The 14,586-nt window shown below is 40.9% G+C and overlaps 1 protein-coding gene across 5 annotated transcripts in view; it reads left to right on the top strand.

The window, feature by feature from the left end:
• ECHDC1 (ethylmalonyl-CoA decarboxylase 1) overlaps positions 1–14,254 on the top strand; it is a 44,364-nt gene extending 30,110 nt beyond the window's left edge. For all 5 annotated transcript variants that reach the window (XM_072926855.1, XM_030267836.4, XM_030267840.4 and 2 more), the window contains one exon: positions 10,540–14,254. In XM_072926855.1, coding sequence (XP_072782956.1) covers positions 10,540–10,945 — 406 coding nt within the window. In that variant the 3' untranslated portion in view covers positions 10,946–14,254. The remainder of the gene's footprint in view (positions 1–10,539) is intronic.
• Positions 14,255–14,586: the final 332 nt, after the last annotated feature.

The following is a 14,586-nucleotide window of genomic DNA, read 5'->3' as shown; positions in this document are numbered from 1 at the left end:
TATCCCTTTTAGAAGAAATGTAGCTTTTCATAGCATGCTTTTTTCTCTCTGGCTTCTGTGAAGCCATGGGTGAGAAAGTGTCAAGCCTGAGGTAACAAATTCAATTTAAACCCCCTAATCAAGGTCTGCTGTGTGAGCTTCCATCTGTGCCTGACTCCTGGGAGATCTGGTCCAGAATGAGATTGAAAGTCTGTGTGGATGGCAGTCGGTGTGACAGCAGACATCACCTGCAGGAGGTTTTGGGGGGACCTTACCTACCTTGTCTTGATCGAGACTGTGCTACTCATCTTGCAGGGTATTAGCAGCAGTCTTTCCCCATGTTTCTTTCTTATTATCCCTCTCTCAAACTAACAATCTTTCTGGCCTTTTTCTAGCCCCTCTTCTTAGCTCAGGGAAGTGTTTAAGAAATTCACTATATCACTTCTCTGGTTGTTCTTACACAATTATGTCTAGACCAGTTTTAATCTGGGTCTTGCCAGGGCACTCTCCCAGAGGGCCTTCTCTGCTGCCTTACTAAGCTCCTTCATGCTGCTGGCCTTTTAATGAGTTTCTTCAGTGCAGACTTTGCTACTGATGAGATGCTCTTTTTGGGGGGACATGCAGTTCTCTCTGTCTGTCTATTGTAATTTAATTTCAGTCATCCAAGGGCTCTTTTTCTAATAACAGTGTTATTTTTGTGCTTCTTCCCTGGAATGACTTCCTTTAGAATTGGTAATCTTGCACCCTCTTTGAGTTGACTTTCTTGATCTTGGAGGCTCCTCTTACATTGAATATCCCAATATTTGGGCAATAGGTAGTGGTTGTCTACACTTTAAGTTCCTGTTTATTCCTAGAGACTAAAATGGCTCATGTCCATTTAGCAATTTCTGCATTGATGTCCCTGTGTTCCAGCTCTTCCTCTAATCTTTGTTGTAGCTACATATTCCATTTTTTAGATTCAGGACTCCACTTTTCAGAATTTTACAATCAACCAAATGTTTTGGGCTTATAGATGAAAATGTGACTTTGTCATTCATTCTTCTGCATTTCATTTGACTCTGGGTGATGTGAGAAAGCGTGATAGAGTCACATTAAAAAATTGCTATTTTGAGGCCTCCTTTGAAGAATGCAATTCTCATTGTTTACGTCCCCTTGCTCCCCTCTGGGAAGTGCCCTGTGGTTTTCCAGACAACTCAGAAGAATGTTAACTCTTATTTAAAAAAAAATACTTCTGTAATTAGGACTCTATTTACTTGATCTGATTTTTACCCTAATCCTTAGAGTTCCATAAAATGCATTGGAAAATCTGACTGGAGGACAGTAAAGGTAAGGGGTAAAGGCAATATGTGCTAGGGAGACATGAGAGATTTTTCTGGGCTACTTTATATAAAGTTTGATTCTTGGCTTTTGTGGTGAGTGGGGGGAAAATGGATGCACTAAGAGTGTTACAAGATAATTCAGTAACTATAAATAAAAGTCCATATAGTCTCAGTAAAGCAATTTGGGAAGAGCTGTGAGAAAAGCAAGTTTTTATGTTAGTGAAATTTCCTAGGATGACATCAAGCCTACTCCTTTGACACTGCGATTTAGAGTATGCCTAGAACACTGTGCTTGGGAGGCTTGGTAGGATTTTTTTTGTTTTGCTTCTTGGGGATAATTTTAATTTATTTAAACCTCAAATAAAGAAGGTGTACTCTTTTGTGATTTTAATTGGTAGAGTGTTTTTGAATCACTCAAAGGATTTGAGGGCGTGACTTTCTGATGGGCTTGTTAATATAGTAGCTGGACCTTCTTCTTTCCATTGTTTTCTTGTAGAAAAGGTTATGGATTGTGTTCTTTTAGCCTATTGAAACTTGAAATTGCAAAGCATCTTTTAGCAACTGTATCTAAGATAAGCACAAGGCATGCAGTTCCCCCAGACTATCTTTAAACTATTTTGTCTTCATTTTTATGTTTTTTAGTAGTCACCATTTAGTCATCTGTCAAGTGAATATCTGTTACTAAAGGATTTTCAGAAAGAGCAAACATTTGGGAGGGATTGCTTTTATGATGCCATAGTGGTCTGTGTAGACCATCACCACAAGCATGTAGCACAAATCCTTACTTTCATTGGTGTTACAGTATTTTCACTTTGGAAGTCTCACTTCGTGCTGTTGCAGGTCTGAAGTAGCAACTGTGCAATATCTATTTGCCTTATTATTTCTATGCATAGGGCAGAAACAGGAGAAGCTCTCAGTGAGAAAGAAGATAAGGGAGAGATGCAGAGGGGATTAATACTAGCAAGCTGTGTTGGGAAAGCATGTAAGAGTTATGGCTTGCCAATATTCACTGCATTGCTCCAGTTCAAAAATCTGCTAAATAGAACTAGCAAGGAGTTATTGATTAAATGTTTAATTACTGTCTTTTTAGTTCTTTAAACCCTATCCAATTAATCAAGTGAGATTGAAAGATAAGTGAAATTATTACTAGCTCTTCCCAGGATTAATCCACTTGTTAACATTTTTAGAGAACTAGGGTGGGTCTTTTTTTGTAATAGAGGGCGTAGTAAGATGACTTTCAGAAAAATCTGTAGCCATTTTGTGTAGATAATCCCCTTACAGAGTATCTTGGTAATTATTTGATGGTGTAGTGATAAAGAGACTGCTGAGACACTCCTGGATAGGCAGAGAGGGATCATTTAGTCCCAGCTTGCTTTTTGGAGGAGGCTGTCTTATTCTTAAGGGTCTAATTCTAAAAACATCTGTCGTGAAAACTGAAGTAAGGACTGGAAGCTGCTAATCAGCAACTTTGCTGAATGGCTAAATTATTTTAGTGTAGTACTGCATATTTCTTCTGCAGAATATTCTTCCCACAGTACCTTGCTGCTTCAAAGTTTATTTTTACTGCAAAAATAAATATAAATGGTTTATACATTTGTTGTCTTAAGATGAATTTCTGTAATAACTGTGGAAGGCTTATGTATTGGAATATTGAACAAGACTTACAGAAGACAAGATGTCACTACCAAAACACAATGTTGTCGTTGTAATTAACTTATTGGTGTTTAGGTTTCCAGGTCAGGTCTCTGCAGGCACAAACTGGAGCCTTACCTTTAGTCATTTCAGGCTTTCTGTGGCTTTGTGAAAATATCAAGGCAGTAGTTCATGTTCAGATTGTGTTTTCAAGGTTGTACTCATGAATTACTTCTATTGTTAAACATTCTGGAGAAGATAGGGGTTAGTTTTGCAGCAATTGCCAAGGAGCATTCATATATAATGCCTGAAGAATTTGTATCTTATTGCTGAAGAAGTTCTGTAGTTTCTTAACACATGCTTTAATATATATCTTTCCATGGTGGACAGTGCAGTTATAAGACAAATGGAAGGGTGAATGATGTCTAGTATATCTTCCTGGCTCTGAGATATGGAATACAGATACCAGAGGTGGATTGAGTGCCAGGTACAAGTTAACCTTGCAAATCCAAGTGCCATGCTAAAGGGAATGGGGAGAAGGCAGTGAGCTTGGAGGATTCCAAAACCCTTGCTATGTGCTACATGTACTGTTAAAAGTAGTGTGAAGTTCCACAGTGCTTGACTGCTTATCTTTGCCCAAACCTTAGGCTGACAGAATTTGCAGTCCAAATTAATTGATCCTTATGGTCCAGCTTTCAGCTGCCACTTGCCTGTGGCATGACCCCTTATTATCCCTTCCTGAACCAAGGAACTGAAGCTACAGAATTATCTGGATGCATTTGCAGCAAAGGTGATGTTTCTCTCTTATGGAGAGAGAAACATCACATCCAACTACCCACTTCTGCCTTATCCAAATATTTATTGCATTTCAGCCATTCTCTTTAAAACTGCTTTTTTTTTTTTTTTTTTTTTCCTATTTAAGAGGCTTAGAATGCAGCCTAGAAAAGATTACTTGATTTATGTGGTGAACTGAACCAACCTGAAATAAAGGACTTCTGTTTAACCTCAAATCAAGGGTTTTGCTGTACAGATAAAAGAACAGGTAGTTTATTTCTTGCTCTGATGCTACAAATTCAACAATCAAAACTCTCTCTTGCTTTGTTATAATGTATTGTAACAATTTAGTTGACAAAAACATACCATCACTGCATATTGGGTTAATTCTGTATTCATCTACTACTCTGTCTCAGGCAGGGCCAGTACTGGTTGAATAAGGTATAAACAGATCAGCAATGGTGCTTTGGTCTTTCCAGCTTTTTCCTGTCTGTCTCTTTATGTTAAGTAATGCTTGATGTTCAGCAGCACTTTGTATGTAAGAGTAGCACTTTATTTTTCTTGGATTTTGTATGCCTCAGCAAGAGAAGTGAGATCCAATTACAGCTAGTACCTGTGTAACTCTGCTGCTTGAGTCCCACTCACTTGCTTCAGGAACCCACCATCAATACTGGGATCTGCTGTGTCTGTGCCCTGGGATCCTGAGGACAATGGAATGAGATTCTAAGGTGCAATTTGCTTGTGAAGTGGTGGGACAGGGACTGTATTTTTAGTGTTGAGAAGGTGCAACTGGAAAGCAGGGAAGAAGTGGACAATAGACTGACTTTCTTGCTCACTTAAGGTCCAGCATGCATGTGAGAGCTGCTGCTGTTGGGAATTGTCCTGGTAGCACTCGCCAAGAAGAGTTACAAAATCCTAAACCAGTTACACATGAGCTTTTGTCCACTTGCCAGCAAGATCATTAAATTTTCATGTCCACCTGGCAAAGGAAGTTCAATTTGCTTGATAAACACCATCTGCAGATAATGTTATACCTGACCTCTCAACAAACTCTTGAACTTGCACTCCCCAGCAGTGTGTATTTTAAAAAGCTCTTTTGGCCACGTGTCAGCATAACACTGCTGTTCCTTAATTTAAAAAGAGTTAATTAAGCTGATGCCATATTGATGAGTGTATTAGAAAGACATACATGTTGGGCAAAGAGTATGGCAGCATTGTACATCAACTTTGTTCTTCTGTTCTTTGCTGGTTAACACAAGTGTTTGACTCTTGATAACCATCCTTCTGTTACCATTTTCCTGGTAGTTACCGCCAGCCGGGGGCTATGTACAAATTACGAACGGGACGGGACAGGATGGGACTGCTGGGGAACGCATCTCAAGCTGTTTATTTTTTAGCATCAGTCTCATTACAGGGTTATGACAATGGGAAGATGCCAGCAGCTCACACTCCAGGCAGCAAACCAAGAACTTAATGTTGCAACTTACTTCAAGAGCTTTTTTACCAATTGCACAAAGCAAAAGCATAATGACAGTAGTTTTATCCAACCACTATAAGCACACGTACCTTTGGTTAAAACAATGCTTGCTTGTTTCAAATACAATACTTACTTGTAAGCCTTAAGATACAATGCACAGAGGTCAATTACTAATCTTAAAACTTCCTAATATCTCACTAGATACACTTTTCTGCAACTTAGGGAGTTATTCTAACAAAGTGTTAATACACAGACCATTGCTCTATTTTTCCTTTATTTCTACTTCTTGTATAATTTTTCTGCTGACACATCTTATAGCTACTGCTTAGCTCTAAATTGCCATCCTGCTGTCTCTGAGGCCTGCCTTTTGCAACATGCCCAAAACCCTCTGATTTTAAGGAATCCCAGAGTAGTTTCTTTTTTTTTTCTTTAACAGCTCTATTTTCCTGTGCCTGCAATAGTTGTGCATGTGGTTTGGGTGGTATTTTGGGTTTGTGTGGCCAGGTTTTTGTAGCAGGGGGGCTACGCGGGTAGCTGTAGGTAACAACTTCTGTGAAAAGCTGCCAGAAGCTTCCCCTGTGTTGGGTAGAGCCAATGCCAGCTGGCTCCAAGATGGTCATGCTGCTGGCCAAGGCTGAGCCAAACAGGAATGATAGTAATGCCTCTGTGATAGCATATCTGAAAAGGAGAGAAAAGTTACTGTGCAGTTGTAGTGGTGGCCAGAGAGGAGCAGGGTGAGAACATGTCAGAGGAACTGCCCCGCAGACACCAAGGTCAGTGCAGAACAGGAGGAAGAGGGAAGAAGGTGCTTCAGGTGCCAGAGCTGAGATTCCCCTGCAGACCATGGTGAGGCCCCTGTAGCCCATGGAGGATCATGGGGATGCAAAGTTCTACCTGCAGCCCCCGGAGAACACCCACACCAGAGCTGGTGAATGCCTAAGAGAGGACTGTGAAGCTGTGGGAGGCCCATGCTGGAGCAGGGTCCTGCAGGGACCTGTACACCTGTGGAGAGAGGAGCCCATGCTGGAGCAGGTTTTCTGGTAGGACTTGTGGATCCACACAGGAACAGGCTGCTCTTGAAGAATGGCACTCTGTGAAAGAGTGAATCACACAGAAGTTTGCAGAGAACTGTCTCTGTGTGAGGGGCCCCACCCGGAAGCAGAGGAAGGACTCGTCTCTCTGAGCAGTGACAGAAACAATACGTGCTGAGCTGACCATAACCCCGATTCTCATCTCCCTTGCCAAAGTGGGTGTGTGGCTGGCTACAGGCATTGCTTTTTATTTGTCTAGGTGTCTTGCATCTATGTTTTGCAAAATATGTAGTTCTAGTTGAAGATTTATTATTATTTCTGTAACTCATTCTATGGCATGCTCAAATCTTGGATGTCTTTTAATTGTACCCCAAGGCCTTTGACTCTTTTTGGAGAAGTTTCCACTTTGTGTTGGTTCAATCACCTTGCAGATAGGCATTACTGAACTTTATAGAAGAAGGTAGCAGATTTGGTGAGGGAAAGGTGAGGGTGAGGGAACTTACTGTGACCCAAAGACATAAGCTCTGTTTATTATTTATATTAATATTGGTGGTTTGAGAGCAGGATACCAAAGTATTTGTGGGGGAGAGAAAAGTCATCTCCTGCAGTTCTGGCTGCCATGTCTGGGCACAGCCATAGCTGGGGACCAGGTGCTGCAGCACGGTGTGATGCTGGCTGCCTCCCTCCATGGAGTGCCAGTCTCACGCCAGCTAAAAGGGGAGGATCAGAAATCAGGAGCCGTGTCCTTATGTGACACTGGGAGTCAAGCGGGGAGCAGGAGCAAAGTTCAGGTTGCTGACTACACATATAATATTTTAGGTGTCTTTTTTCCCTATAGTGGCTTTCAAAAGCATAGTTGTAGGAGCTTTTAAAAAGCATAAAATAGAGGGTGGTATCTGTCCCTCCCTAGTAAACTTGACTAATACCTTTGCCTTGTCAAAATGCTGAATGTAACTCAAACCTTGAAATCCAGGAAATTATAAGGGCCAGCACAGATCTTAATATAATCTTAGTTATGCTAAGGAACTGATTATACCCATTGGTATAGTAGTATATTAACAATCATATATTAATATGTTAGTATTTATAATAAGCAGGTATGAAAAATAGAGAAAGTATATTTTTGTTTGCATTTTTGGCTTCTATTGTATGTGCTCTGGCTTCAAGTAGCTGGGAAATACTTTAACAAATGAAAGCATAGCTGTTAGCTCACAGCAAGTGCTGCCTTTGAGGAGCAAGTGTACCTGTATAAGGGTGGGATTTGTTAGTCTGCAATGTTAATAACAAGCAAGGTTTCTTCTCACGTGCATTGCCAGTGATGTGATGTGATGTGACAGTCAGTTGTTTGTGGGTGCAATGAGATGTCACAGAATGGAGGAATCCTCAGATCAAAGGGGGAGGATTTGTAACATTTGGTGCAGCTGAGAACATTTTAAAATGTACAGCAGCAACATCTGCTGTAGCTTGTTTGCTTTAGATGACTAACACAAAATTGGATGTGGCCCATGGGGGACTGTGCTTTCTTCCTAGGGGGGCTGTAGTGTTGGTAACAGGGAAATAAAAGGTTCTCAAAGAAGGTTTCAGCTGCTCTTTGGGGCTTATATTACCTTAACATCTTATTTCCAATTTAAATAGTGAGGATTTTGCTAGCCTTCACATTTCTGAAGGATTTTCTCCTGCTTACTGTAAGGTCTTCTGTCACTTTGTGCATTAATTATACTGAATAAATATTTTTTCAATACTGTTGTGCAACAGATTTTCTTTATTAGGCAAGGAAGGCATATGTGTAGGGGACTAGCAATATGACCTTCCCCTGTGATACAGGGGACCCAGATTTTAATTCCTTCAACATGAAAGACAAAAACAGGCAAACTGTTGAAATCAGGGTTAATTTTGTATTCATCTACTACTCTGTCTCAGGCAGGGCTAGTACTGGTTGAATAAGGTATAAACAGCTCAGCAATGGTGCTTTGGTCTCTCCAGCTTTTTCCTGTCTGTCTCTTTATGTTAAGTAATGCTTGATGTTCTATTCTTACATAAATTCTTTTAATGAGAGATCAGATCTGTCATGTCTCAGAAGATAGACTCAATTCCTTTCATACAATAAAAAGGGAAATATGTATGCGAGGCTGCAGCTGGTGGCGTTCAGAGACTGATCCCAGGCTGGCTTGGCAGCTGCTTCTGCCTCTTCAGACATGAGCTCAGGTCTCCATTGCTTCCTGGGGCATGGGGACTGCAAGTGAGTGATAAATCTAACAGAGTAAGCAATGGTGTGACTTCAGGAGAGGATTCATAGTTGAAAAGTCTGAAAAACCAAAGATACCCTTCATAAGTTTGAAGGCAGTTCCAGTACTACAGATACACCTTCCACTGACTACCATTTACCGTAGTATTTTTTGTGGAGCTTGTTCAAAGGAGCATTGTGGGAAGAGGTGAATCTCAGTGAGGTTCTGGAAGCTGTAGCCTCTCAGTCTCTGTGAGTTAAGCTGTCAGTGGTTTACTTTCACTGTGTTTGGTTCCATTTTCATTGAGGGAGGTGAAGACACTGCAGGGAAACACAGCCCTTCCCACATACTAAGCGTTGTCTGAAACAATCTCAGATTCAATATACAAGTGCAACTTGGCCTCCCTGACCTGTGGTGGCTGTCCTGTGAGACTGCCTACAGCTTGGCTAGCATCAGATGCCCAGCTGCTGAGGACCCTTTCTTTTCTATTGCCTCACATCACTTAGCACAGCTACAATTAAACCCTTAATAATGTTTTCATTGCTGCTTTTCCAGTGAGAGACTGGGTGTGAGCAAATTGCAGAGTAAGCTGAGCCAGTAAAGGAGTTCTGGAATACTTGAGGAATCATTCTTTTGAGAGAAGAGACCTGAGTTCCCTGGGATTTGCTGGGTCTGGAAGCACTTGATAATGTTAGCTTAAAGCCTTTCCTCCCCTGCAATACCCTGCTTTCTTCCTTTTGTCACACAACCTTCTCCTGCTATCTCTACAAAAAGGCTTTCATGCAATCTGGCCTGTCAGCTGTTGCTTTTGTGCATTGTGCTGGATCTGGGATAAAGCGTAAGCTCTTCAATTCTGATGCTGTACAGTGTGGCATGAATGCTGATGGTGCTCTGGTTAAGAATAAGGCAACCAAGCAAACGTACAATTAACAATAACTAAGCAGATGTGAGAACAGTGAGTTCCTAGAAGTAGTTGCATTTTAAAAGATTTTCCTTTTTGTGCCCCTTTCAAAGCTGCTCACCGCGATATTTTCACTATTGAAAACTGCATGGTTAGGAAACAGACTTGTGTGTAGACTTCAGTATTACAAGATCTGTCTTCAGAAAGCCAATTAGTGCTTGAAGTAGAAGCTAATCTACTTCACAAGTGTAATTCCCATCCTTTGCCTTACAATCAGCAGCAAGCAACCACACTGCTGAACATCACTTTGAGAAAGAGCGAGCACTGGTCTGTTTCTGTACATCTTTTCTAGGTGTTTCTATTTCTAGAGGTTTTCTCCACTAACCTAACGTGTGTCAGTGTGACCACTGTGTGAAGACAGAACAATCTGCTGCAGCAGAGCACCTCCAGGGAGATAGCTTAATGAGGCCTAGGATGAGTTCTTAAGTAAAGGAGGTGAGAAGCTATACAAAAGAAGCATAGAAAAGAAAGATGTGACATTTTTGGAAAGGACTATTACTTATCTGGTAGATGGAAGCAATTCTACTACACATTGCAGGCATAAATAGAAAGCAATTATATTGTACATTGGGAGCCATAAGTTGAGCATCCATCCTGATTGCCATTTCTGTAATGAGCAATTAGAAATCAAACTCACATGGATCTCTAAAATACGGAACAAAAAAGCCCCACCCATTTTGTAATCACCATAGTGCTGACAGAACCTCCCCAGTTCAGATCAGTACTAAGGCCACATCCATCCTCTTGAGAAATGTATCATACATGAGTTTGCTTGGGTTTTACCCAAAACCCTCTTCGTTTATGAACAAATTAGCAAGGCAGTGTCACACTGTGAATAAATGCAACATATCCTCTGTCTGCAGTTCCGTTTTCAACACTTCTTAGAACTTATTAGATGTATCAGTTTGGGCACTCAGAATCTTTACTTGTAGCAGCATATTTTGAGAAGGGCCAAAAGCTGAAGTTACGGCACCATGTGACGTAAAAATCAAGATACTCCAGCTCCGGCTGTAATGAACACACTGTCAAGTTCTATCAGCCTTTGGAAGCAGAGAGGAGGAGAAAATAGAAAATTCAGGACCATCAAGCTGAAAACAAAAGTCAATGCATGGATTGACCTCTGTGTGTTCTTCATTGACAGGTTGATGACGCCTGGCAGTGAAATTCGGTTTGTCCACAAGCACATGGGCCTGGTGCCAGGCTGGGGAGGAGGTGCCCGGCTGGTGCGGATCGTGGGCAGCGGGGCCGCCCTGCAGCTGCTGGGCGCGGCTGCCCGGGTGGAGCCCGAGAGGGCGCGGAGCCTGGGGCTCTCCGAGGCGACGCTGCTGTCCTCCGAGGAAACCAGAGCGCTGGCAGAGGCCCGGGCCTGGCTCAGTCAGTACACGGAGGGTCCGGCCGCTGTCATTCGGGCTGTGAAAAAGGTGGTGGCAGCAGGAAGAGAGCTCCCACTGGAAGCTGCCCTAAGGACAGAAAAGGACATTTTTGGAACTGTATGGGGTGGGCCTGCCAATTTGCAGGCATTGGTTAGAAGACCAAAACATAAATGATGGTTTATGCATAAGAAATGGGCTTGACCTTTTTGCAAACAAAGCTTTCAGTAAAGCAGCCGTTAAGCTGAATCATTTAAGGTCTTGTCCGCTTAAAATGGCATTAACATTCCTGCCATTTAGGTCAGGCACGCATGTTTGGTGTGCAACTATAGAGAAATCCCGGGCAGATTCTCTATTGTCCTAATCACCCACTGAATCGAGATTAGTGAAATTACTATGTAAAGGTAAATACTATGCTGAAAATAGAACTACAATTCATTTGGAATGAGGCTGAAGATTATTTTATTTGGTGTTTTGTTTTTTTTTTTAACTAGTATGGAAATTAATTACTTGAAAGATACGAGGTTTATTCATTTGTGGAACAGGTGCATCTAAAGCTGCAAAATATGAGTTCCCCAACATGAGACCAGTGGCCAGTTGGGGAACTCATATTTTATCAAATATGCTCTTTAAGCAGCTTGGAAAAGATGATTACTAGTTGGAGGATAGCTTTCATTTTTTCATTGTAGTTAGTTCTTTGTGCAATTGCTGAGAAAGTATCCTTTAATTTTAATGGTGCTTTTACAGGAGAAGCTTTGAGTTACTGAGAAGCTTTTAGCACTCATTCACTATCACTGATTCAGGCTTTTAAATGTATTTTGGTGTCTTCTTACTGCTCAAGGAATCAACTACCCACACGTGCACCTGCACATTCCCATATCCTGTACCTGTCCAAAGCTGCTGGTCTGATTCTTTACACAGAATCTAGTTGAAATCTTGGAAGGCTACAATGCATCGTGCCCAGAAAAGGTTTGTCCTTAGGTGACTGGGTGATGTGAGTACTTCAGCATTCTGGTAAGATGTGAGTGGACATGTCTATGTCTTTCTTCAATGCCTTTTTACTGGTGGGGTGTATTTGGGCTGACTAGAAGGTTTGGAACTCAGTCTCCACTTCATGCCAGTGACTATGCAAGTAATTGGATAACTCAGTGAGGAAAATTTTCCCTTTAGAAATTAGAAACTGACAGAGAGTTCCTGCTTTAAAAATAAACATCTGTGAGAGCAAAACCATACAGACATGTCTGTGACTGAGAGTTTCCTGTACTGTTGGTTAAGATGCACTTGTCTCAAAATCCAGCAGGGACTGAGATCTGAGCCAAGGACCTAAGTACTCTGTGGCAGAGCATGTAAAGAAGGGAGCTCTGGGCCCTGTGCACTGATGTGCATTCTTGTTCTGACTAGGTGTAACTGGCTTGAGATCATGGAACAAGCTCCCTTAAGAAAAGAAGGCAGTACCTTGGATGGAAATCCATGTTACGATTTCTAGTGTGGCAGGAGTCCTGAGTTTTAGACAGGAGGTAACTACATATGTTTGAGGACTTGGGGACAAGTCAAAGTTGGAAATTAGGCTTGGATTGCCTGTTAAGATTCTGCAAGTTTTGAGCAGATTCTGTGATCTCCTGGGGATATTTTACTGTGTGGTTTTCACAGCAATGAATATAGCCTGAAGCAACCAAGAGAAATGCTGAGGAAAGGGATGTGATTTGAGTTGGCATCTCAGAGAAGATAAGGAACCTACCTCCACCCTGTTGATCCCACACCTTTGCCTTAATATCTGAAGCACTAATGGAGGAAGATTTCAAATTTATCTTCCCCAAAAATAAAGCTCAATTTTTTCTTTCAGGTTAGAGAAGAGGCAGGAATGAGAACATGGGGAAGAGAGTAGTGTTTTGGTTTGTACCTTTCTCCCCCTGGCTCCTTTTTATCCAGTAGCACAGTGGTTACTCCTATGTAGTTGTATTCTTTCCCATTCCCTAAAGAACTTCAAAACTGTTACTTCAGAAGAGCTTTAGTATAATCAGGCAGTACTTGACTGTTTAATAGTGAAGCTGTTCTGCTTTTCATGAAGTCTCTCAAGACTCATGAGGGATTCCAGACTGCAGCATCACTGAACCTTCAAGGCACACTCCAGTCCATACTCATCCAGCTTTTAGAAGCAATAGCACTTTTTTTTTTTTTTGTGAGTCAAAAAAATTGTTTTAAAGGGCAACTGATTATGTCTTTGCTTTTAGCAAGAATGAATGTGGAATGTGTCATTACTAATACTGTTACTGTTTTCAAAATTGGTGAGAAAATTACTTAGAACCTGAGTAAGACCCTTGGTTTGTTGTTTTTTTTTTTTCCTTTGGTATATTAGGCTTCTAAGTATATTCTGTGTACTGGGTTATAGAAATTTGAGAGGGAAGAAATTGTAGGACAAAGGGAGAATCTGGTTTCTTTCACATTTTGAACCAGATCTGTGCTGGCAGTTAGTGAATGGTAAGTACACCTCTGGGGGATCTCTTTCCATTTTGATTTATAGACAATGAGCTTAATTCTCATTTCAGCCAATGTATTTTCCCAGCCACCCTCTCTGATTTGTATCAAAGGCCAATGTTTGCTTCTAAGAAAACAGGACAAATAATTAACTATTACACACCAAGACACATTCAGAACAGCTTCAGAGAGGGTTACAGAAACACATTTTGCTGGTATCATAAATATGCCAAGCATAGGTACAGGACATTCTAAGGATCATTACAGGTTGTGATCAAGGATTTTTGAGTAGTCTAATGCCATATTCTCTGGCTTATTTTCTTCTAAAAGTAAGTAGAGTCCTTCATACAAAAACCAGCTCAGCTAAATTACCATAAGTGCTAGGATGAAAGTTCCAGACTGAGATGAAATGGAATCCCATTTTACCCATTTGAAAGCTAAATGCTTTATTTCACAGAATACTTTCTTATCATCTTAAAGTCACAAATATCTTTAACCAGCAGTTGATGAATGTTTGTATTTTCTTTACAATTATTAAAGATGTCAAGCTTCATCTCAGGGGTTTTTTCCCCTTCTGAAATGGCTTAAAAACAAACAAGCACTAAATGCACAAAATAAATTAGAAGCATCAAATTTGATAGTCCCAGTCTCTAATTGAAAAGCATGCCAGCTTTTGTATTTCCTAGGGGCTAGTTTTCCAGCTTCCTCCTCAAAAAACTAAGTTTCCTATTGCATTGTGAAATGTGTGTGTGGATTCTGTACCAAGCTTGTAAAGGTGTTGGACACTGGAGATCACTTTTAGCAATACAGATATTCCTGTCTTATTTGCTGCTGATAGAAATATATTTACCAGATGATCAGTCTAGATAAGCAAAGTGTTCTTGCAGAATGTTCGGTTATCTATCATTTTTTTTGAGCCATGAAATAGGATTCCTGTATCTGTGGTTATCTATTCTGGAAATGATGAAATGCTGTAGATTTGATAGTGTTTAAATTTTCTTTTTTATTTTCTGTTCTGGTCCCTTGTGCATTTTTCTGGCTATGCTGCACAAGTTGAAAATCACTTAGAGCATGGAATTACAGTCAACCACATAATGCAGTGTGGCTGTGGCTTTGCTAAAATGGACAGAGAATACATTTCCTACTGAAAGTAATGGTTTAAATATAAGATGGGAATTATCAGTTACTACTTTTCTCTAGCTTGATCTGGGGAATGCAGTTTCTACTCTGGCTGGCTATTAAGGTCTCACCAGCCTTACTTTAACTAATTTTAGTGTTTCACAGCTGCAGTCAGCCAGCAGGAGCCAAAAGCAGCATCACAGGTGTGGGGCTGAACTCCCTAC

This window comes from Taeniopygia guttata, chromosome 3, assembly GCF_048771995.1.
Source record: "Taeniopygia guttata chromosome 3, bTaeGut7.mat, whole genome shotgun sequence".
Classification (NCBI taxonomy): domain Eukaryota; kingdom Metazoa; phylum Chordata; class Aves; order Passeriformes; family Estrildidae; genus Taeniopygia; species Taeniopygia guttata.
The sequence above is the reverse complement of the archived record's forward strand: the minus strand, read 5'-3'. Positions and strand labels throughout refer to the sequence as shown.